Source organism: Salmo salar, chromosome 05, assembly GCF_965601325.2.
Source record: "Salmo salar chromosome 05, fSalSal1, whole genome shotgun sequence".
NCBI lineage: Eukaryota > Metazoa > Chordata > Actinopteri > Salmoniformes > Salmonidae > Salmo > Salmo salar.
The window spans coordinates 53501319-53528047 of record NC_138295.1 but is presented as its reverse complement, the minus strand read 5'-3'; the positions used below and the strand labels follow the sequence as shown (position 1 = coordinate 53528047).

General features: G+C 39.6%; 2 protein-coding genes across 7 annotated transcripts; both read left to right on the top strand.

The window, feature by feature from the left end:
• Window positions 1-495: 495 nt before the first annotated feature.
• Window positions 496-6342, top strand: LOC100169854 (uncharacterized). Of its 4 annotated transcripts, none has more exons than XR_014392340.1 (10): window positions 496-694; window positions 2600-2648; window positions 3209-3388; window positions 3558-3695; window positions 4179-4430; window positions 4516-4620; window positions 5010-5158; window positions 5488-5555; window positions 5846-6193; window positions 6226-6342. XR_014392340.1 is itself a non-coding variant. In XM_014200557.3 (10 exons), the coding sequence occupies exons 2-10, from the start codon at window positions 990-992 to the stop codon at window positions 5913-5915; spliced, it is 1089 nt and encodes a 362-aa protein (XP_014056032.1). In that variant the 5' UTR covers window positions 579-694; window positions 954-989; the 3' UTR covers window positions 5916-6342. The 4 variants fall into 4 exon arrangements, 3 of the variants coding, with proteins under 3 accessions (XP_014056027.2, XP_014056032.1, XP_014056031.1); XM_014200557.3 differs by adding an exon at window positions 954-1067 and having other exon boundaries at window positions 579-694; window positions 5846-6342; XM_014200552.3 differs by having other exon boundaries at window positions 5846-6342.
• A 1427-nt stretch (window positions 6343-7769) lies between these two features.
• LOC100136501 (T-cell surface glycoprotein CD4) lies at window positions 7770-26599 on the top strand. 3 transcript variants are annotated; one of them, XM_045718349.2, is made up of 11 exons: window positions 7770-7979; window positions 16292-16410; window positions 21751-21821; window positions 21944-22093; window positions 22506-22661; window positions 22964-23224; window positions 23400-23798; window positions 24454-24639; window positions 25308-25414; window positions 25542-25591; window positions 25972-26599. In XM_045718349.2, the coding sequence occupies exons 3-11, from the start codon at window positions 21764-21766 to the stop codon at window positions 26000-26002; spliced, it is 1398 nt and encodes a 465-aa protein (XP_045574305.2). In that variant the 5' UTR covers window positions 7770-7979; window positions 16292-16410; window positions 21751-21763; the 3' UTR covers window positions 26003-26599. The 3 variants fall into 3 exon arrangements, with proteins under 3 accessions (XP_045574305.2, XP_014055855.2, XP_014055853.2); XM_014200380.3 differs by having other exon boundaries at window positions 24454-24711; XM_014200378.3 differs by lacking the exon at window positions 16292-16410 and having other exon boundaries at window positions 7922-7979; window positions 24454-24711.
• The last annotated feature ends 130 nt before the right edge of the window (window positions 26600-26729 follow it).

Genomic DNA, 26729 nt, shown 5'->3' with positions numbered 1-26729 from the left:
CGGCTATACCTGACGCCATACTGCATTGTGACTCATTTTACGTTTGCTGTTACTAGGATCTTCAAAGAACTAATTTAGTAGTCTTTCAGGTGTGTATATCTTCATGACCACATGCATGGAAGACACAAGGCCATCCCATTGATTAATATCAGTTTGCCTTTCGATTTATTTGGATGATAGGTCGGAAAAAAGACAATATCCGACTTTTATTTGCTTTAATAGCATGGTTTTATGAGGTAGATTTTTAAAGTAGGCTACTATTGATAATGCAAAAGCACATACTTTAATTACATTAGACGTTCAGGTGGTATCACTGTCAAGTTCACGTTATAAAGGATAATCACAAGGTATGTCACGATCCTTGTTAGTTATATGCAGTCAGTCAGCGCAAATGCTATGTTTCCCATAAACAGCACATTTTGCAGATTGCACGTTTAATAGTAAGGAGGCCATTTCCTATGAAGTTGGGTCACTGTGGTGGAAGGTAAATACAGAATCAAATAAGGAGTTTGCAAATGCGCAGGCAGGTAGCATGCGAAAACCCACAATCTTTTCAAAGTGCAGAAGTTTTTTATTCGATCTCATTCCGCTCTACTGTCACTATCCTCAACGCATACTCATTAGTGTAGTGTCGCGAAAGGAATTTTTTCTCTCAGATTTTTGCAACCTAAGACGTTTTGAGAATCCACTTCAGGTAAATAACAATTCAGATCAGGTAATATGAATGTTCCCAATATGTTTGTCGGAGCTAGTTCAGTTACATGGGCTATATGTTTTTTGTACCCAGAGAGGAGAGGAGTTGTATTCTTTTTTTTTAAACGTGGGAAATGCTGAAGGCGAGAGGGGACGGATAATCAACTTTTAACAGTTGAATTTAGACACAACTATATTGCACAAATCCATTTTTCTGGACGAAGCCAGCCTAAATATTTTGGTTTCATTTTGTTAATAAGACACTCCCGGACCGGACTAAAATTTGATTAACGCAGATGCTTCTTAGTTGGGGTGTGGGAAGTCTGACTTCAGGGAAATGGCAGTTAACCCGACCGAATCACCATCTCTTCAAAGTAAGTTACTAATATAGTCCAGTTTGTCACATTCTCTATGAAATGGGCATTAAATGATCTGTAATTTATTGTAGTGAGCTTTGAAAATATTGATATATGTCGATTTTAAAGTGTTTAAAATGCATTAAAATGTTCATGATGGTAGTATGATTAACTAAAGAAAATCTACATTTTCATCAAGTTTTTGGCATTTTTATATTTACTTTTTGAAAAAACAAATATTAACAGACAAAAACACCAACAAATTTCAAAACTGATAGGTAGATGCAAAAATGTCGTTTCAGCCTGTGGTGCCTGGCCTTACAACTGTTGAATCACCACGATCAGTAAGCTATTATAATGTTCCATAACACACAAGGAAATGTAGGCAGTTTCATTAACTTGAATAATTATATGTGTAAAAATATTAGTTCTAGCAAATGAATAGCTCTTTATCAATAGTATATCGATTCGATATTGTAGCATAGGCTTTTATCGAACAGGCATCTACGTTTTTAACCATGTTTTATTTGTTAGGCTACTTCTTTGCAAATAAATAAACCATAGATTAACAGCGTACTCAATAGCCTACACAATATCAAACAATAATTGTCTGTAGCCTCACTCTTTGTGAGTTCATCAAGGTGAGATAATACATCATGATAATACGAATCTAAGAATAATTTGGCTACTGCAATTTTGTCAATTTTGAACATTGTTAAGTAGCCTATAATTCACCTCTGTGAATAGCATGGTATTCAGATATAGGCTTTGTGGAATAATTTGTGGAATAATTTAATATTTAAAAGTTATCATTATAAATAACTGGGTCTTAATTTAGTTAAGTTGGTCAAGTAAAAGGTGAATATTGTATAGTAGTAAAGCATTGCCCCAAATACTAATACAGCTCTAATAAATTATGTTATTATGATCAATCTGAATTAAACAAATAGTGAAAATTAGTTAATTATATACAATTACTATTTACTAAAACAATTGAGGAGTGATAGATTACTTATTGTTATTCAATAAACCATCTTCAGAGAAATATCATTCCTGAAAGCATGTAACTAATATTATACTGTAAATTATAATATTCACTACCTTGGTTGTTATCGGTTAGAGAGGCCTATATGCTTATTCATGTTATTATATATAAATCTACCTGTTATTGAAATGTGTCAAATGTTTGGAGTAAGTTCTGAAAATAATGAAAACATAGAAAAGAGTCCATCCCTGCTCAGACAACTATTATCACATCTCTAGTCGTGCAAAGAAACGTTTGACACTTTTGACTTTTTTCACAGATAAATGTTTGATTTTTGTAGACATATATAACTGTTAGAGAGAGAGAGAGTGAGAGAGAGGAAGTAGCCATGTGGTTAGAAACCACAAGTTCGCTCAAACAGAAGCTGTGTACTTAAGCCAAACAAAAGTTTAAGATAATTTTTATAGAATATATTTAACATTTTAGATGTTTCAAAGTGACAATCTCTCCTTAAAATGTTCTATGCATTTTGACTGCAAGGATGTAATTTAAATTTGTATTCCAGATTTCAGATAAAATGTCCAATATGAAGACTTTGTCCTGGTGTGTGTTTGGTGGGTAAAGATCTACACTACATGATTGAAATATTAAAATGTTATTGTATTCATTTTACTCTTACTTTTACCCTTCACACACACACACACACACACACACACACACACACACACACACACACACACACACACACACACCTCTTCTCACCCTTTCTATTAAATTCAAAGGGATTTATTGGCATGGGAAACAAATGTTTACATTGCCAAAGCAAGTGGAATAGACAATTAACAAAAGAGAAATAAACAAGGGAAATCAAATAATCAGAAATGAACAGTAAACATTACACTCACAAAAGTTTTAAAATAATATATACATTTTAAATGTTATATTGTTGGCTGTGTACATTGTTGTAACAATGTGCAAATAGTATGAAAGAGAAAATAAATCAACAGATATCTCTCTCTGAATTCAATTTCAATTCATTATGCTTTATTGAAATGGAAAGTTAATAATAAATAATAATACAAGTAATAGAAGTACTTAAATAATAATAAAGTGATTGCAGTACTTTCTCTCCCTCGCACTCTCTCTCCCTTTATCCCTCTCTTTCTCCGCTCAGCCCTGTGTATTCTCCATGTGGTGGGTGAGGTGATCTACATGAGAATTGGTCTGCCTGTCAATATTGATTGTGGAGTCAAGACGTCTAACAAGGATGTAGAGTGGAGACATAAAGCTGTGGGTGGAAGTGAATCTGTGTTGATCGTGGACATTAAAGGGAGGAGTGGCCAGCAGCGGAAAGGTGGATAGAAAAGAGCTCATTATAAAGCAATACATTGGTTATTTCATGAAAAAGTAGCAGTAAAAATAAGTGTTTCCTAAAATACTGCATAGATCATATGCAGTATAACAAATGTATACATGGCGTTTTGTACGTGTTCATTATAGTCCTTGTCTTTTCCCCATGTCAGGAAATGCTCCCATGGTTGAAAGGGTAAAAGTAAGAGGGGACAAGCTGGAAATCTCTGCTCTACAGGGTGGTGACGCCGGACTTTTCATCTGTATAGTGGACAGGAAAGAGATGGATCACAGACTCGACATTGTCACAGGTGTCACTCCGCATAGGGTTATGGGGGTGTCTAGCAAGTGAATGTGGACACCAGTCCTGCAAACTAGCAGTTTTTATAGCAGTGATAGTGAAGTGATATTATTATTGCTAGTACATTTGAAGGACACCACCCAAGCAGATCTGGGTTCAAATGCTATTTGAAATAATTTCAAATGCTGTATCTGTGCTTGATTGAGCTTCCATGTTGCAATGGAACCAATAGAAACGTCTCAAAAGTGCAATCCCCATCCACTTAGCACTCCAGGCAGGCTAAAGCTAATATAATATTTAAAATAGTATTTGAACCCAGGTCTTCACCAGAGGTAAATTCTAATGGAAGAATTCATGTGGCGAAAGCTTCCATGTTCAATTTAGACATTTCTCCCTCTGTCTCTTCTCTCCCTATCTTTTCCTCCTCTCGTTCTTTTCATACTCTACCCCTCCCTCTTTATCTCCCCCCCCCCCCCCCCCCTGCCTAAACCAGTCAATGTCCACCCCTCCAATGTCCTCATCCAAGGCACCAATGCTATCCTCGAGTGCCAGGTGACAGGAGTGGACCCCTTGCCCAGTGTGAAGTGGGCTAGTCCAGGTGTAATGGCGGCAGGGGCCCCTGTACGACCTGGCTTTGGGAAAGTCTCTTTCAGCCCTGTGGCCCTGTCAGACACAGGAGAATGGACATGTCAGATTACTCAGAATGGGAAGACACACAAAGAGACTCAGACCATCAACGTGAAAAGTAGGTAATAGGTGGTTTTGGTAGCATCTCCAATACAACGATGATAAAAATGAATATAACAATGCTTTTGTCTTTTCTCTCCCAGGTTTGTTGACTGCTAAACCCCTCTTGCCGGCGGAGGGCCAAAATGATGGACAGGGGCACAGTGGACCTAACTCTGATGTAAACACAGTGACAACTTGCTATCACTGTGAGTATCACTACTTTATGAACACTGTATACTGATTCATAGTTCCATTTTCATCATGGTGAAGGTATTGGAAGCTCCTACTTTATTCAATCTCCCCTTAACATTGGTCAATTCAGGGTGGGAGGAGGGGTTGTTCAGAAAGTAAAAACAAAAAAATACTTTATTGTTTCTCATTAATCTAAAGTGATTCAATAAAATCAATTACTCACAAAATAAACTACATTCTATCTCCACACCATTTGACAGATAGGGGACAAATCCTAACTTGAGAAACCAGTGTGAAATGCCAAATTTCGAGTCAACCGTGCATTGACGTCAATACGGAGATTTTGTAGTGAGTGCCTCATCGAGGTCTTCACTGAGGCGCTCCCTGGTTGTGTGTCTCTTAGGTACCAAAGGCAGCCAGCAGCCCGATGAGGGGATGTCCATGCTGGGCTTAAGCCTGTGGGTGTGGGTGGCAATGGGAGCAGGATGCCTGGTCGTGATCTTACTCCTGGTGACCATTGTTCTCCTGCACCGCAGGAACAAAAGGATGAAGGTAAGGAGACAGCCAGGAGGGGAGGGATCAATGAAAATGTCACTGCCAAACTTATAACCCAAAGTGATCCATAAGAAATATATGTTTATATATATTTTTTAAGTCCGTGCTACAGAAAGCTGTATCGGTCTGCTAATACAGGACTAGTAAAGAAAATATATTTTTATTCATATATTTTTTTTATTCAGATTTTCAGGGGGTGCTGCAGCACCCATACTTCCCACGGCTATGTCTATAACCCAATTAAATATTTATTTAGTTATATTCAAGTGGAGCAAGTGCTTAACAGCAAATGAAAGAGAAAGACAATACTTGTTTTTCTCCCTCAGAGAAGAGACCGGAAGGTGAAGAACATCAGAGAGCCCCTGAAGTCCAACAACTACTGCCAGTGTAACCGGTAGCTACTCTATTGCTCTATCTAGTAGAATCATAGAAGGGAATTCCTGCACACTGTGTATTCCTGAACGGTCACATAGACCGGGTATTTTTCAAACCTCCCCTTTAAAATTTGTTGTAGCTCTGAACTAGCTCACCTGATTTGCCTATTCAAGTGCTTGATGATTAGTTTACAAGTTGAATCAGGTTTTCCGGCTATGGAAATAATAGTTAAAATACATGGGACTGTGTAATATAAAGTAGTTAGTGATACATTGTCAAGTTTAATATTGTAACACATGTATTTCACAGCACGCTAGTGGGTCCACCTCGGAGGACACAGAGAGAGAAGCCTTTGGCTGTACCACGGAAACAGCGCTGATGGAGCGGAGTATTATGGGCTGGAACATCCTTGATCGACGACACAGGGTGGATGGAAAAATGATAGAGAGAGAGAAAAGTAGTCTTACACAGTTAGAGAGATCCAAGGGAGAGAGAGGGAGAGAGGGGGAGAGATCATGTAAATGGGCTTATGTCTGTTTCAAAAACACGAATGATGAAATTATATAAACTGAAAATCACGTATTGAAGAAAGAAACAAGCAATGTTATTCTTACCTATGTTATTGAATGTCATCTGACGTCTTTCAAGCATTGTCAGGCCATTGTCAGGCATCTTTCAAGCATTGTCAGGCCTTTTTTTTTAAATACCTGCTTGTTATATTATGAATTGATATACCTGTTCAATTCATGTGTTTTCTTGTTGAAGGGAATGAAGATCATATAAATCAATAAAGCATATTTTTTGGAGTCTTGTCTCATTTTTAATGAGTATACTTTTTACTTGAGTCTTTTTTAACACTTACTTCAGCCTCCTATTACATACATTCTAGTAGCGTTGTCCGTGGTTACGTTTCACTTAACTGGTGCAGTAGAGTGCAGACAGCTGTCAGTGACAATGTAGACTCCAACCATGTCGAGTGATGTCTTGGGAATGCGAGTCTAGTAAAAAACAGTATGTATGTGTGTCTGTGTAAAAAAAAGTACCAAATTGTCATACCTTAGTAAATGTAAAGATACCTTGATAGAAAATGACTCAAGTAAAAGTGAAAGTCACCCAGTAAAATACTACTTGAGTAAAAGTCTAAAAAGTATTAGGTTTTAAATATAATTAAAATCTCTAAAAGTCTAAGCTAACATATGGAATTGTTTTAAGATGGTCATACCATTGATAATTTAGAATTTTAGGACCCCTTTAGGTGTCAAAAATGATATTTTTTTTATTTTTTATATAAAATATTGAATTTGGCCTTTACTACTATAGCCCATAGAAACGCATTGAATAACATTCATAAATGCCCCAAAATAAATATATTCTTTTTTTTGGACACATATTTAACCCCTTATTTTTGTTGGCACAAAACTACCTCCAAACTTCCATTAGTTTGTATGAGTTACCTTCAGACGAGTCCCGTGACACTTGTGGGGGCCATAGAGCAAAACGGAGAACACTATCGTGTTCGTTAGAGTCTCCCCTTTCCATAGAGTGTTTGTAGGCCAAACCGCTCAGACGCTACACACGTTTTTGTGAGAAGACCGATTTTTGTGATGTCTCCTGTTGCTCGGCCACCTTCCACCGCAGATGTGGAAGGCCGACATAGGCGGATGTGGTGGATTCAGACGCAGCCTATGGGAAAAGAACGGATATCTCTAGCTTAAACTGGCAGATTTTTTATTTATTTTTTATTTTTATGTTACTTAGATTGACGCATGGGTGCTTAAGGATTAAGTGTCAAAAGTTTTTAAAACATTTAAAAAAAGGAAATTTAATTGCTAAAATGTACTTAAGTAACAAAAGCAAAAGTATTAATAATTTCAAATTCCTTATATTAAGTGAACCAGACGGCACAATTTTCTTGTTTTTTACATGTACTGATAGCAGGGGCACACTCCAATACTCAGACAATCCTTCACAAAAGAAGCATGTGTGGTTAGTGAGTCCGCCAGATCAGAGGCAATAGAGATGACCAGGGATGTTGTCTCAATACGTGCGTCAATTGGACCATTGTCCTGGTACTTTTGAGTGTCAGGGAAAATATAGTGAAGTAAAAGTAAAAGTTGTCAATATTATAAATAGTAAAGTACAGATACCCAAAAAAACTACTTAAGTATTTTTACTTAAGCACTTTACACCACTGTGTGTGTGTGTGTGTGTGTGTGTGTGTGCGTGCGTGCGTGCGTGCGTGCGTGTGTGTGTGTCTGTGCGTGTGTGTGTGTGTGTGTGCCTGTGTGTGTGTGTATGTGTATGTGACACAGAAGGCACCAGTGAGAGGATCAGAGGGGATCATATAGTGCAGTCTAGCTTCCTGTCTCCCTGTGTGTGACAGTGAGTACAGCTTGAGTGATGTCAGACCTGATCTCATCTCTGCACTGGGAGCATCAGACTGGTGAGTACAGCATTACTATATGTGTTTTTCACACTTATGATAAAGATGGATTTGTCAGACTGAGGATAATGTAGAAGCAAATTATTATCTAGAAAAAAACAATAGTTAATTCACTGTGCTAGTACTAAGAATTGTAATAACATTGGACTAAAGGAATCCATAGCTATGGATGAGTGGTACCCAGAGCCATATAAACGTTTATCAATCGTATATTCTCTGGTGGCACCTAATGGAGTTTGGAGAATTGACACAATGACAAAAAGACACCGCGTCTAATAATACAATGTTAGTGGAATCGTATGTGTTGCAGGGAGGTTTTAGAACAGCAACAAAATAAATGGACTTGTGAAATACCTGTCAATATTTCGCAATATGATCCTGACGTAACTGTAAAGGAGTGTATGGTCTTTCCACTCACATGACCACCTGTACCTGGAGAACTGCCTGAGATACAGTACATGTAGATATTGTTTTCAAGTGCAGGGGCTTAGATAGTTGTATGCTTTGTGTCCCTATGCTGGAACCATATATTGGAAGATATAACGGATTATTAACAATAACGGGTTGAGTGTATGTAGGCTACATCCAACAGAATTGACACATGCAGGTTATGTAGAATATACTGTGTTACAATCCCCCCCAAAAGGGGTTAACTCTTATTGGAACAGTGGTTAGCAGGTCTTGCCTACAGGCTGGAAGACCTGGGTTTGAGGCCCACAAGGGGCATTACATTGTTGCCATTTGCAAAAATTGCAACATTGGTGGCAATGGTGGGATGTTGCCATTTGCAAAAATTGCAACATTGGTGGCAATGGTGCGATGTTGCCTTGGGGGCCATCAGAGAGGGTATTGGTATAGTGAAGCGTGGGGACACGTTCTCCCGAATGGAGGGGACTGTGTAACAAACCTTGCCTAGGTAGGCCTGTTACGATGCTTGGAGACCCGCAAGGGGTGTTACACTGTTGCCATTCACTACAATAGTGATTTAAACATTTCTCACACCTTCTTTAGATGCTTCCAGAGTTGTAATGAAATAACGTGTTGAATACTGTCTTTTTCAGGCATGTTGATAGTATTGGGTGATGGCTGGCCAGATGCTATTTGGTGTAAATTGTATGATTGCTATGAAGTCAGTGCTTGGTGTGAGTAAGTACACTAATGAGTGTGACTATTGTTTAGCCTACAGTGTATGCAGAGAAATCAACTTGGTGTATATCTACTCTGGTTAGGTCGCACTCTAGCCTAGGCCCCCTGTAACAATAACAAGTGTGTTTGCAATAGCATGGGATCGTAGAAACATTTGCATTGGGTATGCCATACATATTTGGTAAAACATGTACTTGTGCTGTAGCAATAGTATAGCCTCGGTTTTTGTGTAGTACTTTGATTCTGAATCTATATTGAGTCATTGTTACTGACGGTACCTCTTTAAGACTTTTATTGTGAAGAACTTAATTATTCCCAGAAGTTACCTGTGTGCTTCCAGAGGGTAAAGAGAAGAGCTGACGTTGATGTAATTCCTACTAGGCTGCGTTCTTGTGATCAGAGAACTAATACAAGATAAAGTATTTTACCTGTTGTAACCGTGAGTTACTTAGTATAAAGACCCACAAGTCCTCTGGAGGAGATTGAATATAATATCCACGATCAAGAAATGAAGTTTACAATAGCACTGGAGTTTGTAAAGTTCTAAGTATTTGTAAGGTGTAATGTAGGCCCATACATATATGTACATCTCAGTATTGCTGAGGAGCGTTACAAGTTCTTTCTATTGATGAGGGCTGAGGCCAAGGAAACAACAGCAACTGTGGCAAGAGAGACATGATACATTAACGTCTTTGGGTCATGTCCCACCTAAAGCTGTTTGAATTTTCTTTCTGGCAGTTGCACAGACTTTACCTGCGGTCAAGTAGGAATTGGATACAGTTCACCAGTGGGTCCCTCCTTACTTATCATTTGGGAAACAAGTAGCAGTGATACAAGTAGAAAGGATAGCAGGCTTGAAGTCAATTCAAATTGAATTCAGTCACATAGAGAAGCATTGAGTAAAATTGGAATTGGATTGGAATTTCAGTTTACTTCCTGATTTGACTGAATTGAAATGGAATTGAGCCCAACCCTGAACGGTAGTATTTTTCACTATCCTTTGGAAAAGAATGGTTAGACCTGCTAGAGACGGTCCGCAAACTCAATCACTAAAAATGTTTATTTTAAATAATAAGGAACATGAGGATGGTCATGTGAACGAACACAACATTATGGTCATGTACCTGTCCAAGGTAATCACAATCTGTCACTGTCACAATCTTAAATGTGTGTTTCATTCCAAATGGATGCCAGGAAAGGTCAGTCCCTGAGATCGATATGATATTTCCAAGATATACATTTATACGATTGTTTACTAAAACTCAAATGAAAACGAAGCATTCATTGGGTGGGTATATCATTCATTTAAATGTCCATTGAACAACAGGAAACATCCCAGCTTGTGCTGATAACATTAAAAAGCAGCCAAAATGATAGGTATTCAGTTGCAACGTGTACACAGTATCTACTACAATTGAATATCTATAATCCTGACAGATGATATTTAGTCAAACTCAAAACACATCAGTGGATTATAATTATGTAATTATATATATATATATATATATATATTATTATATATATTACATAATTATAATATATATATATATTACTGTAACACTTTATTTAAAGATCCGCTAAATAGCTAATAAACTCTTACTTGGCTGTAAATCATGATATGTCACTAATTAATGTATTTCTTAACATATATTTACAAATTCCTGTAGTCAGATACAGTGTAAATCAAGAACAGAAAATGATGCACGTGTATTTACTTCATGGTCAACTAACTACGTAACAATGAAGATAAGCAATTTAGCCAGACCTTAAAATTCATTATAAAAAATGTTTCGATAGAATACTGGATTTAGAATAATCAAATTGGTGCAGTCTTCAGTCCAGATGCATTTAGCCCCAGGGCTGAAAATCCCAGCAAATGTAATTGTGAAAATGTAATTCACAATAGTATACTCAAACAGAAATGTACTTTTCATAAAACACTATTTTTCAAATGGTGTACATTGTACTTGGATTTGCACATCACCCAGTGTAGTGAGTAAATGTACCTAATTCTATGGATTTACGGTATGACTTGATTGTGAATACATTCATTCCACATTTGAATCCAACATGTAGCCTAATCAGCACAGTATTTTATAAAGCCACACTATGCACCATTCAGATATTCTGATATTATTCAGATATTCTGTTTAGAATATTTTACTTGCATTTCATTGGTTTGGGTTCCTTGTATCTTATTTTGGGCCTAAGCTGTAGTGTTGTAAAGTATATTACAGTAACACTAACCTGTACTGGTTTCAGTCATTTGAAATTTGTGTAGCTTAAGCTACTGGTGTAGTTTACTGTTACGACACGTACAGTGTACTTGAGTACTGATGAACACTACTGACAACTATGGCCTATTAAAGGAATGGGTGGATGCCTATGAACACAAAAGTAAAGTAATACAGTCTTAACATACATATTTTGTTATGAAATATACCTATATTTGGTCCTCTCTTGCAGGTGCATTGAAAAAATTGAGAACAGACATTCAGGCTGAGGCAGGTGCTTCCTTTGGTTAAAGTCACTCTAGAAATAATCTCATGTTTCCAATACTGTGCAAGCGAGGGATAATTTTTCATAATGAGATACAAGGATTCCCTCGTTCAGACTTTCATAAACATGACTAATAGCTCTCTCTCTCTCTCTCTCTCTCTCTCTCTCTCTCTCTCTCTCTCTCTCTCTCTCTCTCTCTCTCTCTGTTGATCAGTTTTCTCCATTCAAAGTAAGACTGAGATATTGTGTTTGACATTTGGTCCTCCCTCTTGTATTTCCACTTGGGTTGTCGTTTTTAATTCCAGCAAACATACGTCAGCTTATGACAAGGTTTTCATGACAAAATATAATTTTACCTGATTCACAACAAGTGTTCAATGTGGTTTGCTAAAAATACCCCATGCTAAATTATTTTGGCAATTGTTTCATTACTATGATGTTTCAGTCATGTGACATTTTCCCTATTCACCTGCAGAGAGCTAAAAGCTCTCTAGGATATGTTCAAATACAGACAGTTAGATATGAATTGCCTTGATTTAAACACTTTACTGTGCACTTTGCTGTAAACATACATTGAGTTGGAGTAAGTACATACATTGGGGTAAGTTGTTTTCAAGCAGGACACTTACATAAAATGAATCATAACATTTTACGGCATGAAAACATCAAAGCATGCAGACCATGGGGATAGTAGAGAAAGAGAAAGAGAAAGGGGGAAAAGATAAACAGATAAACAAACTTTCTGGGCTAACGGAGGCAGTTACACGACCCAGGGGTTTCAAAAGGCCTTGAACAAAGTTTACCTGACATGAATTGTGTATTGCAAAAAAAGGTGTTTTCACAATCATTTCACAAAATGTCACATATCTGTTATTCTGAGCCTCTCTTTCCACTGACATTTAACTGTTATTTCTTTAAACACAAGAGAACAACTGAGTTCATGTATGATTGAAAGTGACAGAAAGCAAAGGGAACAGTACCAGGTACCTCCCCATCTGTCTTGGTCACAGCTCTCTTCATGTCTCAGTTCGACTGCCTTCCATATCAAACATGAAACCAGGAGATCCAGTGGCCTAATGGACCATCAAACACCCGATGAGTTAGCGAGAGAGAGTGCGAGAGAGAGAGCGAGAGAGCGAGAGTGAGAGAGACCCAATGTATAGGAAAGAGGGGGACATCATAAGAGGAATCAGGGATGTCTCGAAAAACCAATCACCCCCTCTTTTATCCCTACCCCCCACACTATCTCTCATTCTCTTTTTCGGTAATGACTTTGTGTGGTGTGCGCACAACACCTTCAAATCGTTAGGTCTCTGACTAACGAGGGAGTCCTCACTTTCAGGTGTTTTCCACAGGAGATTCTTTGGTCAATTTTTTATAAATGTTTTCTCATTCCCATGCTGCATCAGAAAATATAATTACAACAAACTTTGAATGCTTGGGAATCTGAGACAACGTGTATTTCTATGGGTCAGTGCATAACATATCTTACTGTATTTGCGCTTTGAACTGGTTTTGCAGTCTTTCAAATTCTTTGAGTGAGGATGATGATGTCCTTGAACCAGTACGTTTTCGACAGAGGTCCTACGCCTAACTTCTGTATTGATGCGTGGAGTGTCAGTAAAACCGTTATCAAGACCTTTATACATGCAGCATTCTAAAGTCCTACCGAAAGGCCCAAGTAGGTGATAATTCAGAGACAGGGAGTGTTCAACCCTTTTTTCAGTTAATCTCAGAACAGAGCACAGGCAGACAAAGAGAGCATGAAAGAATGCAAACATCAGAGAGAGATGAGACGTGAGTGACTTGTTTGTTTGGTGCTTGTTGTGGTTCTTGTCTCCAAACCACCTGAGCAGTGTTTCTCTAGTACAGGTAACTCTTCAGTTGAAAAATGGCTTTAGTGGCCATAGAACATGAAGCAATTTTTAGTCAAACACACATATTTCATGGTGCTAGATAGAAAACAGGTTCTCGTTAGAAAAGGCTATGATAATTCTTGCCCACACTCAAATGTACAAACACATTGTGAACCTTTGTCAGGTCAACCTTCTTGTCCTTGCCTATGTGTTTCACTTAGAAGACGGTCTTAAACGGTTAGACAGTTTTTATTTTGCCATTTAGCAGACTCTTTTATCCAGAGCAACTAGGGTTAAATGCTTTTGCTCAAGGGCACATCGACAGAATTTTCACCTAGTCGGCTCAGTGATTTGAACCAGTGACCTTTCAGTTACTGGCCCAACGCTCTTAATCGCTAGGCTACCTGCAGCCCATGTTCTCTTTCCCATAAAGACACAGTAAAGCCAACATACAAAAACAATTGGATTGAACGTTGGATACTTTTTGTTGTTGACTTTCAGGCTGAGATGTCTTTACCAAGACAAGTCTTGAAATGCCTTTACGTGGACAAGTTACGCGAGCACATCTCAAGTTTATCTCTAGACTTCAGCTCTAAGAGTTAGTTTCATATACAGTAAATTGTAATGCAGGTAGTTAGGGACACATAGATTAACAGGTGGTAAATGGGGTGCTGGTTCTACTGTAGTTTTGAGTGCACACATGATCCCACTTTCTGGAAAGCTATGTACTAAGGAGGGTATATACAGCATGGAGAGGCACATGTGAAGTGAACACAGGTGTTTCTTCACCCAAGACAACGGTTAGAACCTGCTAGGCTTTTAAAATAAGTTATCAAATAGGGTTCGCACTAGATTCAAGGGAGTTGCAATTCCTATGGGTTTTATATTGAACTTAGTAAAACATATAATCATAGTTGTAGAGTGAAACAGAAAAGTGCCATCAAGCTTCAATTCACTCTATTACCTTTAGTACATTTTGTCATCTTCATTGAGCTCGCGTCGATGAATGATTTTGCATGACTCTTTGCAATTTTTTTTGTATTTGAAAGAACATTTTTGATATTGGTATATCATACTTGACCATTTGTGTCATTTATGTATTTCAGTTATCTCAGCTCTTTCTTTTCGAAATTGTGCACCACGAAATTTGCCTAGCGGTGAATTTTACATAGCTTAATACATGAATCGAACTTGACATTGATTTACTAGATCATTGTTATACTCAATGTGGAATGAGGTTCATACTGTAGGAGATCGTCCTCACACGGGGCACAAATTGTGCAAGGGATGCTCCTCACACGGGGCACCAATTAGATAAGGTGTGTTATGAATTACGAATTTTGAGTTATAGACATAAGTTTGGAATCATTGTGAAGAGGGTTGAAGTAATTTTATTATCTTGTAAAAGTTGTGACTCTGGGCAGGAAATTGAATATTATTGAATACATTGTTCAAGGTGTATGTCTGATTATGAGTAACAATAGCACGACTATATGGTCAATGTTAAATACGTAGCATACTGGTACAGTCGCATGAAATCTGTGGGAACATTTAAAGATGCAATCGACAATAGTTCCTGCTGTTCGATGGTCATTTCAATTAATTACATAGTCTACGTTCAACTGCTCTTATTCATGTACCCAATCTTGTGACGTTACCGTGTTGCTTTTACCAACAAAAAAACAATCAACCAAATCAAATGAAATATGAATTCTTCTTTAAATTATTCACTTGTTCATGTGTGGAAATCTGAGCATGTGTTTGTGGGATAATGATTACATTTCATAACCAAAAATGGTCTGATGGTGGTCATTAGAATAAGGATGGATTATGCGATTTCAAAATGGATCCTGCTAAATATGGTGTTATCTTTTTCAAGGGTTCAGTACCACAGATTAATTGGCCAGGTCCATTTGTCTTTCAGTGGTCAGCCTTTTTGATGAAGCTTTATTAGAGCATTATTATAAGCTCTTAAATGTGATGCTTTGTTAAACTTTGTATATTTCAAAGGCCTACGAATCTGATTCAGGCCTATAATCGGTACACCTAGTTATCCTTTTACTGCAGTGGGCTAAATCAGGGTCACAGAGTGTTTCTGTGTAGTCTTGAACAAATCTACTTTGAAACAAAGGTTTACACCTCACACACATGGTTATTTTATTAAATTTTTTATTAATTATGAAATTATGAAAAATATGAATAACATAATTTGACTGCAGGAAAGGGCTACATATATATATATATATATATATATATATATATATATATATATATATATATATATATATATATATATATATTAATGTCAGTTTTGGTAATTTTACTGATTCAATAAACATGTGCTGCAGGCACCCAGTTTCATGTTTAAACTGTTGTTTGGCTATATACAATGAAACAAGAGAGATACGTAGTTGTGTGTGTTTCTAGATTTCTTGGTTCTCTCTGCTGATTTATGTGCTGTCTAATGTAGATGAAACCTGTGACCGAGCAAAACATTTGTAATTTTATGGCCCGAGCGAAGCAATGTAAGGTGAATAACGACTGGCAGAAGTACATCAAATTGACTGACTATTGTTGACATGTGGGTTAGAATAATATTGATGATGATGATAACAACAATGAATATAATAATAATGGTTCAAATATGAACTATTATGTAGCCTATTTTGTTATTACCGGCTGTTACTGCGCTAACATGCTAGCGAAAAATGTAGCTAATATAATCCCCCCTTTCTTCAGCCAATTAAAAATATCACTGCTTTGGTCTTAACGCACTTGACCAATAACTGTACATTTCCTGATTCCTTTTAGACCAATCAGTAGTGAGGGAGGTGCAAAAGGGTTTAAAAGCAAAGTTGTTTCTCTGAAAATCAACATTTCCGCCTGGCTCTTCATCATTGGCGAGGGACTCTCAATGCTATCCGCCGAACGTAAGTATAGAAAAGGATGTTAACTGAGATGCTAGATGTAATATGGTATAATAGCTCTCTATGATCATTGATTTGTGGTAAACAATGTGAAAGTATTGATGTAATAACTCTATTAATCATTGTAATGACTGCTCGTAGTAGACCATCAAGTGTCTAAATCAGACAACTATATTTACAGAGAAAACATATGTGGGTTTCTTCTGCATTAATGAATGCAGAATATTTGTCACAATTTATTGCACTTTCATAAAATGTTACATGCTGTCCTATAGCGTATGCCCGCTTTGCATTCACAGTAAAGTAAAACTTGTTAACTTAACCTTAAATTAGAATAAGAGAGGTAACAAGTGCGTTTCAGATAAATGTTGAAATGGCGGTCAACCCAATGTACTTGTCCACTGATGTATTTACCTGTCGTGCTACCCCGGTAAATAGACATTTCATGGTTTCATTGCCATTGTATTTTTACCACATTTCGCAGACAGACTTTTTAATGTACTGTAAAGGCCCTCTCTGAACTGATGCTCTCAAACCAGAGACACTCCTCTTTGCGCTAGGCCTATCTGGTCCCATTGAAATTCATTCCCCTGGTTTACAGATGTGACATGGCTATACACACCTCACATACAAGTCATAAAGGTTCAACAATTATACTCATGTTACTTATACTGATTAGCTCTGTGGGGAAGAATGATTTAGTCCGATTTTACACATCATGTGTTTTGTACTGTGTACAATTAAATTGCAGGGCTCAGGATCAGAGTTCCACGACCTTATAATATGAGACAATTCTGTAAGATTATTCCTTCACCTATTTACATAGACGGATCCTGTCCTCCCACCCCCTCTCTTCCCCTTCGCATCCCCCTCTCTCTTTTTGCTGTTTAACCTCCGCCCTAACCACAGACACGATCATCTTCTTTTCTGGGTTAACTGTTCAGGTGCGATCTCTCTCTCTCTATCTCTCTCTCTTCCTCTCTCTCTATCACTTGTCCTCTCTCTCTCTCTGTCTTGCTGTCCTCTGTCTTGCTCCCGCTATCGCTTCTATATAGCTCTATGCTTCCTCTTCCTCCAGAACCTCACTACTTGTCTCTCATATCCCACTGCCGTTACCAACATCAACAGACAGATAAGTCTTACAAAGTTTAGAGGTGAGGAATGGCCTACACAAATATTTCAAAACGTTTCTCAAAACATATTTTATCTCATCATATAATGTATTGTACTACAACAATTAACATAGGTCTAACAGCTGGCCTGAATTAAATAACATTTTAGTTACACAAACTACCGCCTGATATTTCTATCTGACTTTGATCTTAAAAACATGTAAAGTAATTTTTATAAAGAGAAAGGCAGAAGAGAGACACATTCCCCTGTCCTGTAGTAGCAGGAGATGAAGTAGGTGAGGTGAGGTTGTCATGGAAAGAGATAGGAACGACGAAGGCCAAGATGAGTTTCGTCATCATGACGAAGGCCGAAAAGTCAAAATGCTTCCAAGCTTTTTAGAATCTGTTTATGCCACTTAAATAAAGGCATTTTCATATTATGAAGAGTCAGGCTAATAAATAAAAAGGAAAACTTTTATTTTTATGGTTTCAATAACCTTTCATCTGGGTCCGTAACGACTGGATATATATTTTTCCCCATGCACCTGCTGATACTTATTTGGGTGCTTATCAGTGCATTCAGAAAGTATTCAGACCCCTTCACTTTTTCCAAATGTTGTTACATAACAGCCTTATTCTAAAATTGATTAAATTAATTTTCCCTCATCAATCTACACACAATACCCCATAATGATAAAGCGAAAACAGGTTTTTAGAACATTTTGCAAATGTATAAAAAAAATACTTATTTGCGTAAGTATTCAGACCCTTTGCTATGAGAATCGAAATTGAGCTCAGATAAATCCTGTTTCCATTGATTATCCTTGAGATGTTTCTACAACTTGATTGGGGTCCACCTGTAGTAAATTCAGTTGATTGGACATGATTTGGAAAGGCACACACCTGTCCATATAAGGTCCCACATTTGACAGTGAGATTGTCCGTAGAGATCCGAGACAGGATTGTGTCGTGGCACAGATCTGGGGAAGGGTACCAAAAATGTTCTGCAGCATTCAAGGTCCCCAAGAACACAGTGGACTCCATCATTCATTAAATGGAAGAAGTTTGGAACCACCAAGACTCTTCCTAGAGCTGGCTGCCTGGCCAAACTGAGCAATCGGGGGAGAAGGGCCTTGGTTAGGGAGGTGACCAAAAACCCGGTGGTCACTCTGACAGAGCTCCAGAGTTCCTCTGTGGAGATGGGAGAATCTTCCAGAACGAAAACCATCTCTGCAGCCCTCCACCAATCAGGCCTTTATGGTAGAGTGGCCAGACGGAAGCCACTCCTCAGTAAAAGGCAGCCCGCTTGGAGTTTGTTAAAAGGGATGTGAAGGACTCTCAGACCATAAGAAACAAGATTCTCTGGTCTGATGAAACCAAGATTGAACTCTTTGGCCTGAATGCCAAGTGTCATGTCTGGAGGAAACCTGGCACCATCCCTACAGCATCATAGGGGCGGCAGGTAGCCTAGTGGTTAGAGTGTTGGACTTGTAACCGAAAGGTTGCAAGCTTGAATCCATGTGCTGACAAGGTCAACATCTGTTGTTCTGCCCCTGAACAAGGCAGTTAACCCATTGTTCCTAGGCCGTTATTGAAAATAAGAATTTGTTCTTAACTGACTTGCCTAGTTAAATAAAGTAAAAATAATATAAAATCATGCTGTGGGGATGTTTTTCAGTGGCAGGGACTGGGAGAATAGTCAGGATTGAGGGAAAGATGAACAGAGCAAAGTACAGAGAGATCCTTGATGAAAACCTGCTCCAGAGCACTCAGGACCGGTTCACCTTCCAACAGGACAACAACCCTAAGCACACAGCCAAGACAATGCAGGAGTGGCTTCAGCTAGAGTCCAGACTTGAACCCGATCAAACATCTCTGGAGATGCCTGAAAATAGCTGTGCAGCGACGCTCCCCATCCAACCTGACAGATCTGCAGAGAGGAATGGGAGAAACTCCTCAATTACAGGTGTGCCAAGCTTGTAGTATCATACCCAAGAAGACTTGAGGCTGTAATCACTGCCAAAGGTGTGTGGAAGGACCACCAGAAGGCAGACTGGGCTCACGGATAGTAGCCAACAAGGCATGTGAGACAAGGTAACCAGAGGCAATTAAGCACAGCTGATGGTACTAATGACCTATTATCTTTTCCCTACAAGAGAGAGGAGGGAACCAGCAAGAAAGGGTGAAGATAAACTAGCTCTGGAGAAGGGCGACCAGGAGAGAGGAGCTATCCAAGAAGATCCATTAAGACGGTGACAAATCTGTTATAGTTTAAAGATAATCGTCTTGTGATCCTGTGTGATCTAAAGAAGAAGATGTATGTTGTTCCTTGGGAGATTCTCAATGACTGTGTTGGAGTGTTTGTATTGTCAGTAATCCCTCAATAGAGAACTGTGAACTATTCCACCTTTCCGCTTTAGAGTAACACCAAATTACTTGGTCCGCTCACAGGTGCTTCAACAAAGTACTGAGTAAAGGGTCTGAATACTTATGTAAATGTGATATTTTAGTTTATTTATTTATTTTTGGCAAAAATGTCTAATAACCTGTGTTTGCTTTTTCATTATGTGGTATTGTGTGTAGATTGATGTGGGGAAAAAAACAATGGAATCTTTTTTTGTGACGTAACAAAATGTGGAAAAATTCAAGGGATCTGAATACTTTCCGAATGCACTGTATATTAGCTCTATTTCACACGTGTGAATTGTTTTTTTTTTGTGCATATCCCAACTTCCCCTGAGACACCCTCAGAGAGTGGGGTCATGGCCAGGGTCTGCCATTATCAACAGCCACCCTGGAGCATTGGCTCAGGGATTCGATCTAGCGATCTTTCAGTTATTGGCCCAACGCTCTTATCGCTAGGCTACCTGCCGCCCATATGGTAGCACTTACCCTGGTAGCAAGTTCACTTTCTAACACACTATAAAGAGTACCTTGATCCTTGATTTTTTTTATTTGACCAAGATAACAATCTACTACTAGTATATTGTTGTATAGTCCTCCCCAGTAGACACCCTTCTGTCTTCTCCACGGTAACGTTGGATAACATGCCAACTCACGGCAGCTCACGGCAGGTCCCGTGTGGCTCATTTGGTAGAGCATGGTGTTTGCAACGCCAGGGTTGTGGGTTCGATTCCCACGGGGGACCAGTACGAAAAAAGAAAAAAAAAGCATGTATGAAATTTATGCATTCACTACTGTAAGTCGCTCTGGATAAGAGCGTCTGCTAAATGACTAAAATGTAAACGTTTTTTGTTAATGCACGTATTCGTAGTTTGGTGGAGTAATTCTACAATGTTAGATTCAGTAGATCATGATCATCCTCTAAGGTGAAATTGTTTGCAGCCTAGTTGACACAACACACGATACAGTTGAAATCTGACGAACTCTTTGAATTGGATTATATTACATTCTTTAAATTGCTCCTGATAACTCTATGCTACCTTTAAGTGCACATCCCTGTCATGACAGCCCGAACTGTTACATTCATCGTGAGCTGACTGTACTCCGTTCACACACAGGTTAAAGCATTGAGATGAAAAGAGAGAAAAAGGTGCAGAATGCTTCAAACAAAAATTCTGACATTACCCACAACACACCTACGACTAAAACACGCACACACGCGCACACACACGCGCACACACACACACACACACACACACACACACACACACACACACACACACACACACACACACACACACACACACACACACACACACATGCATGAACACACAACACAGAAAACAGAATAAACAACTACCATAGACCACACTCCCAGTGTACGACTGCCATTGTGGTCTTTTTTTTCTTCCATCAAGCGTGGAGAAATCCGCCTTTCGTGGAATAGAGGAGGAAGGGAGGGGGTGTGTGAGTGAGCGGGGAGGAGAGGAGGTGAGGATATGGATATGAATCTACACTTCGTGAAATCAGGGTCCACCACAGCCTCAGCATTCGCCCCCTCTCTCTTCTCCCCCATCCCTCTCTCTTTTTTTTGTGTCTCAACCAAAGCCCACCACAAAGCTACTGCTTCTCTCCCTCCACCTTTCTTCATTCTTCCTCTTCTTTTTGTCTGTCTCTCAACTTCTCTAAATCAGAGACCACCACAAACCCCATCCTTTCTCTTTTTTTTGTGAACTGTTTTGTTTCCACAGTATTCGATCTCGGATGACAGGAAATACATGAGTATAGCAAGTCGCCTTATTCAGCTTTTGCTGCTCTTTGTTTTCAGGAGAAGCTACAAAATGAAGTATGTTTCTGGATACCTTTCAATCGTTATTGCTTTGTTCATCTCTTCAACAGGTAAGAGAGAATTTTCTGAAAGTGTTTATACTCTATGTTATATTATATAGCAACAGATACATTTCTGTAAAGGTAACTTACTTTTGGGCGTAAAGTATATTGCCTTCTGTGTTCTCCCTCAGGGGCTGAAGATGTGGTGTATGGTCAGGTGGGAGGGATGGTCACACTCCCCGTGTTGAAGTGGGGTTCAGAAAAGGTGTTGGTACAATGGTACTTTGGGATGAACACACAACCTTTGATAACCCGCAACGCCCAAGGTCGAGAGACGATAGGTGAGTAAGATTAGTGCTAGAGGGTATCCAGCTTTAATCCAGCGTGACCTTTTTTTTTGAGCCAGAAACATATTGAGTTAAACAGTATTTGATAGTTGGCAGTATTTGGTAGTTGGCTTTATTTGACCTGATTTTGACTAGCTTACAATTTGAGGGTTGCTGGCATTAGAATATCAGGTGCCTACTACTGTTGTTCTCTTGAGCACTTAACCCTTGACCTGCTCAGGGTTACTGCTCTGCCTCTGCAGGTAGCCCTCTGCTGCTTCCACATTCTCATATGTTTGTGTGGTGTCCAGTTGGGTTGGGAATAATATAAGACAGCAAGAAGACCCCTTTCTCATTCACACATACAACTACTACTACTACTACTACTACTACTACTACTATTAATCACTTGATTATTGACATGCAGATCCACAGTGGAAAGACAGGCTGTCTCTGTCAAAGACTGACTTCTCCCTGATCATCAACAAAATCAGACTGGAGGACTTCAAATCCTTCAAATGTGAACTGAAAGATTTCAGGCCACAACAAATTACCTCAGTCACCTCATTCAGACTGTCCCATGGTAAGTGCAGAGTGAAAGAGATGAGGAAGGAAATGGGACATTGTGTTCAGTCACCATCATGTGGGGGAAACAAGTACTGCACACGCATGTATACAAATGTACCTTTGTTTACCCCCCTCTCTCTCTGTCTCTCTCGCTCTCCCTCTCTCCCCCCCTCTCTCTCTCTCTCTCTCTCTTTCTCTCTCTCTCTCTCTCTCTCTCTCTCGGGCTCTCTCTCTCTCTCTCTCTCTCTCTCTCTCTCTCTCGGGCGCTCTCTCTCTCGGGCGCTCTCTCTCTATTTCTCTCCATCTCTCCTCTCTCAGTGAGTGTACAGCCAGTCTCTCCCTTGTTGGTTGGGAAGAATCTTAATCTGAAGTGTGACATAAAGGAAATATTTGAGGGGACACAGAGAAGATGGCTTAGTCCCCAGAAACAGGACCTGAACAAGGACACGCGTGTCCAGATCGGAAATGACGGCAGCCTGACAGTAATGAAAGTCACTGGTCAAGACCATGGAGAGTGGACCTGTGTGGTGACATACCAGGGCAGGGAAACATATGTCAACACCCCTGTTACTGTAATAGGTAAGTGTTAAATTAGATAAAATGGTTTATGGTCTTCTAGATTAAATAATTTTCCCTCAAGAGGTAAAATGTCTTCAGACGGAGGTTAAACTGTCCCTTTCCTATCTCTGTCTCTCATTCTCTCTCCTCTCTCTCTCGCTCTCTCTCACTCTCTCTCTCTCTCTTCCCTTCTCAGACCTCTCCCCTGCTCATTCACAGCCTATCTACACCTCTGTCTCCTCCTTCTCTCTTCTCCATCTGCCATGTTTCTTTTCCTTTCCTCTGCCTCTATCCTGGTCAGACAGCCAGGAAAATGGCATCCAGGGAGGCCGCTGGACCTTTACCCCAAGCCCAGCGGCAGGCTCCCTCACTGGGGTTGTCCAGACCCTCGTCAACCTCTCCCTGGGGCCTCCATTAGCCTGGGTGGTCAATCAGAAGAGAGGTCTGGATGTCTCAGCCCTGCAGAAGAAAAATCTAAACCTCTCCCTGTCAAAGAAAGGGGTGACGGTGGGGGACAGGGGCAACTACACCTGCGCTGTGGAGTTCCAGAGGGACGACACCCTGAAGAGAGTAATGCGTGTGGAGGTGCTACAGTGTAAGTCAAGCTTTGTGGCAGTCCTGATAAAACGTCCTTCCTACCTTCTTTACTTCCTAACTTTGTTGCTACCTTCCTTCCTCCCTCCTTTAACTCTTCCCTTACTTATTTCCCCCTTCTTTCTGCCTACAAAGTGAGGAGTGACAAATCACTTTGATTTGTCAGGGCTCAATTGTTCAATCAGTACCTCCCGACATCTCTCTAACCTTCCCTTCTTCCCTCTCTATCCCTCTATCCCTCTTTCTCCCTTCATTGTAATTCAAACCCGCCAGACCATCGTCATGGCAATGCTATTCCCCCTTTCTATGCTTCTGTTTATTGCACCCAGACAGTTTTCTCATCTCCTTCTGTCGTTCATTGGGTACAGTCTGTCCCCGGTGTATTGTGTCCTGTGTCTAATTCAGTGGATAATACACTTGTCTAGCTCCACTTGTTTTAATAGGGTATAATGAGGTTTCTCTCTGGCAGGATAATATGCCAGCTGAATGGATACTAATAACAAAAAACGTGTTTCTCCACATTTTTGTAAAAATATACATCTTTTTTGTCTGTCTCTGCCTTTTTTTCACATCAAAAAGGTGAATTTTCTTTCTCTGTCTGTCTCGCTCTCGCTCGCTCTCTCTCTCTCTTGCTCTCTCTCTCTCCTCCTGTCCAGTGTTTACCTCTCCAGTTCCAGTGGCCTTTGTAGGTCAGGAGGTCAACCTCACCTGTACCCTGGGCCAGCCTCTGACCTCTGACCTGGAAGTGAAATGGATCCCACCACATCACTCCACCCTCCTCCCTTTAGGCTCCTCCACCCACCCCACCCTTCTCACCATCCCTGAAGCGACGTATGGAGATGGTGGGTTGTGGAGGTGTGAATTGTGGGGGAACAAAACCAAGCTGACGTCAGTGGAGATCACACTGAAGATCGGTGAGGAAGGAGAAACAGAAAGTGACATGGTCAGGATGTGGTTAGGGTGCGGGGTTTAGGGTGCGTGGTCAGTGTGTGTGTAGAGGTTAGGTTGTGACTATTGAGGTTAGGGTGTAATTAGCCTCACTGGCCAGTGGCCACGCTTACTGCAGCACTTTAAACAGTATAGTACCACAGTACTACTACAGTAATTAAGTACAATGTACTTATAGCAGACAGTACTATAAGCCTGTAAAGAAGGAAGCTCTGATGTGTGCTTTGCACACCTACCTTACGGGTATGCTATTCAGTGTGTGGTTATGAGCATAGAGGTATATTTCAGTAAAGCCCACCCAGAAATACAATATATAACTTTAAAAAAATTATAATACTATTATTGAAAACCACATACTGTCATACGTTAATACTTCTTTATTGGTTTGATAGGCTGTAAAGTTATCAGTGTAAATGTAAAGTTATCAGTGTAAATGTAAAGATATCTGGGGTAAATGTAAAGTTATCAGTGTAAATGTAAAGTTATCTGGGGTAAATGTAAAGCTATCAGTGTAGAACTCGCATACTGATTCTGTTTCTCTTGATGGTGTTCTGATGGACAGAGCGAGTCCCCGTGGACGTGTGGCTGTTGGTCACCATCTGTGCTGCAGCCGTCATCTTCGTCCTCCTCCTCATCCTCACTGTCATCCTCATCCGACGCCACAGACAGGTAGAGTTTGGTGATTTAATCAGATATTTATTTTAGCATAAATATGTACTCACTGTCTCTTACATTTTGCTGTGTCTTGTTGGTAGTGTTACTGAGCTTTCCTGTGTGTGTTTCTATCGGTTTTCAGCGGATGATGATGCCCAGACGTGGCAAACGCAGATTCTGCAACTGCAAAGAGTGAGTGTAATTTCCTGCGCACGTACGTACGCACACACACACACACACACACACACACACACACACACACCTACACACACACCTACACACACACACACACACACACACACACACACACACACACACACACACACACACACACACACACACACACACACACACACACACACACACACACACAAAAGTCTGTGTATTGGCCTTGAATGTGCAGAGTTGTTCAAGGTGATGCATGTTCAAGGTAGAAGCCTAAACGTTTTTTGCCTCTCTTGCCCACTACATTTTTGTTGACTTGGGCTATCTGTTGCACCTCCCATATTTGAGAAATACTGTGTGAGAATGGTTATATACAGTGCTAACCATTCTGTTTTCCTCTGTTACAGCCCCACACCAAAAGGATTCTACAGAAACTAGAGATATCGTACAGACAGGAATCCCTGTCAATGGACAATGTCTCTACTATTTTGTCTTAACTATTCTATTCTGATAAAAAGAAAAACCAAAAGGACAAAAGAAGCAAGAAAGAAGATGTTTTCATGTGATATTTGATAATAGATTTCACAAGTGTATATTGTCATGCTTTATGACCTATGATTGAGCTACAATTGAACAAATACTGTATATAAATATGTATAGCTACTGTCACTTTTGTATTACTGTACACTGAGCTTACAAAACATTAAGAACACGTGCTCTTTCCATGATATAGACTGACCAGGTTAATCCAGGTGAAAGCTATGACCCCTTATTGATGTCACTTGTTAAATCCACCATGGGTTGTGTACATGTGCCATTCAGATGCTGAATGGGCAAGACACAAAATGTAAGTGCCTTTGAACGGGGTATGGTAGTAGGTGCCAGGCACACCGGTTTGTGTCAAGAACTGCAACACTCCTGGGTTTGTCACGGTCAACCGTTTCCTATGTGTATCGCAGTGGAGGCTCCTCAGAGGAGGAAGGGGAGGACCATCCTCCTGAGTGAATTTCCTAAAAATAAAAATAGTGAAACATTTTTTTTAAATTATCCTTTTTAGATAAAACTATACTAAATATATTCATGTCACCAAATAGTTGATTAAAACACACTGTTCTGCAAGGAAGGTCTACAGTAGCCTCAGCAGCACTCTGTAGGGTAGCACCAT

Excerpts from the sequence above, each read along its gene's own strand:
- LOC100136501 (XM_014200380.3), top strand. The coding sequence starts at position 21,764 with ATGAAGTATGTTTCTGGATACCTTTCAATCGTTATTGCTTTGTTCATC. Across the intron at positions 23,799-24,453 it reads GCGTGTGGAGGTGCTACAGT|TGTTTACCTCTCCAGTTCCA; the intron begins GTAAGTCAAGCT and ends CCTCCTGTCCAG. Across the intron at positions 24,712-25,307 it reads GGAGATCACACTGAAGATCG|AGCGAGTCCCCGTGGACGTG; the intron begins GTGAGGAAGGAG and ends TCTGATGGACAG.
- LOC100169854 (XM_014200552.3), top strand. The coding sequence starts at position 533 with ATGCGAAAACCCACAATCTTTTCAAAGTGCAGAAGTTTTTTATTCGAT. Across the intron at positions 2,649-3,208 it reads TTTGTCCTGGTGTGTGTTTG|CCCTGTGTATTCTCCATGTG; the intron begins GTGGGTAAAGAT and ends TTCTCCGCTCAG. Across the intron at positions 4,621-5,009 it reads AGTGACAACTTGCTATCACT|GTACCAAAGGCAGCCAGCAG; the intron begins GTGAGTATCACT and ends TGTGTCTCTTAG.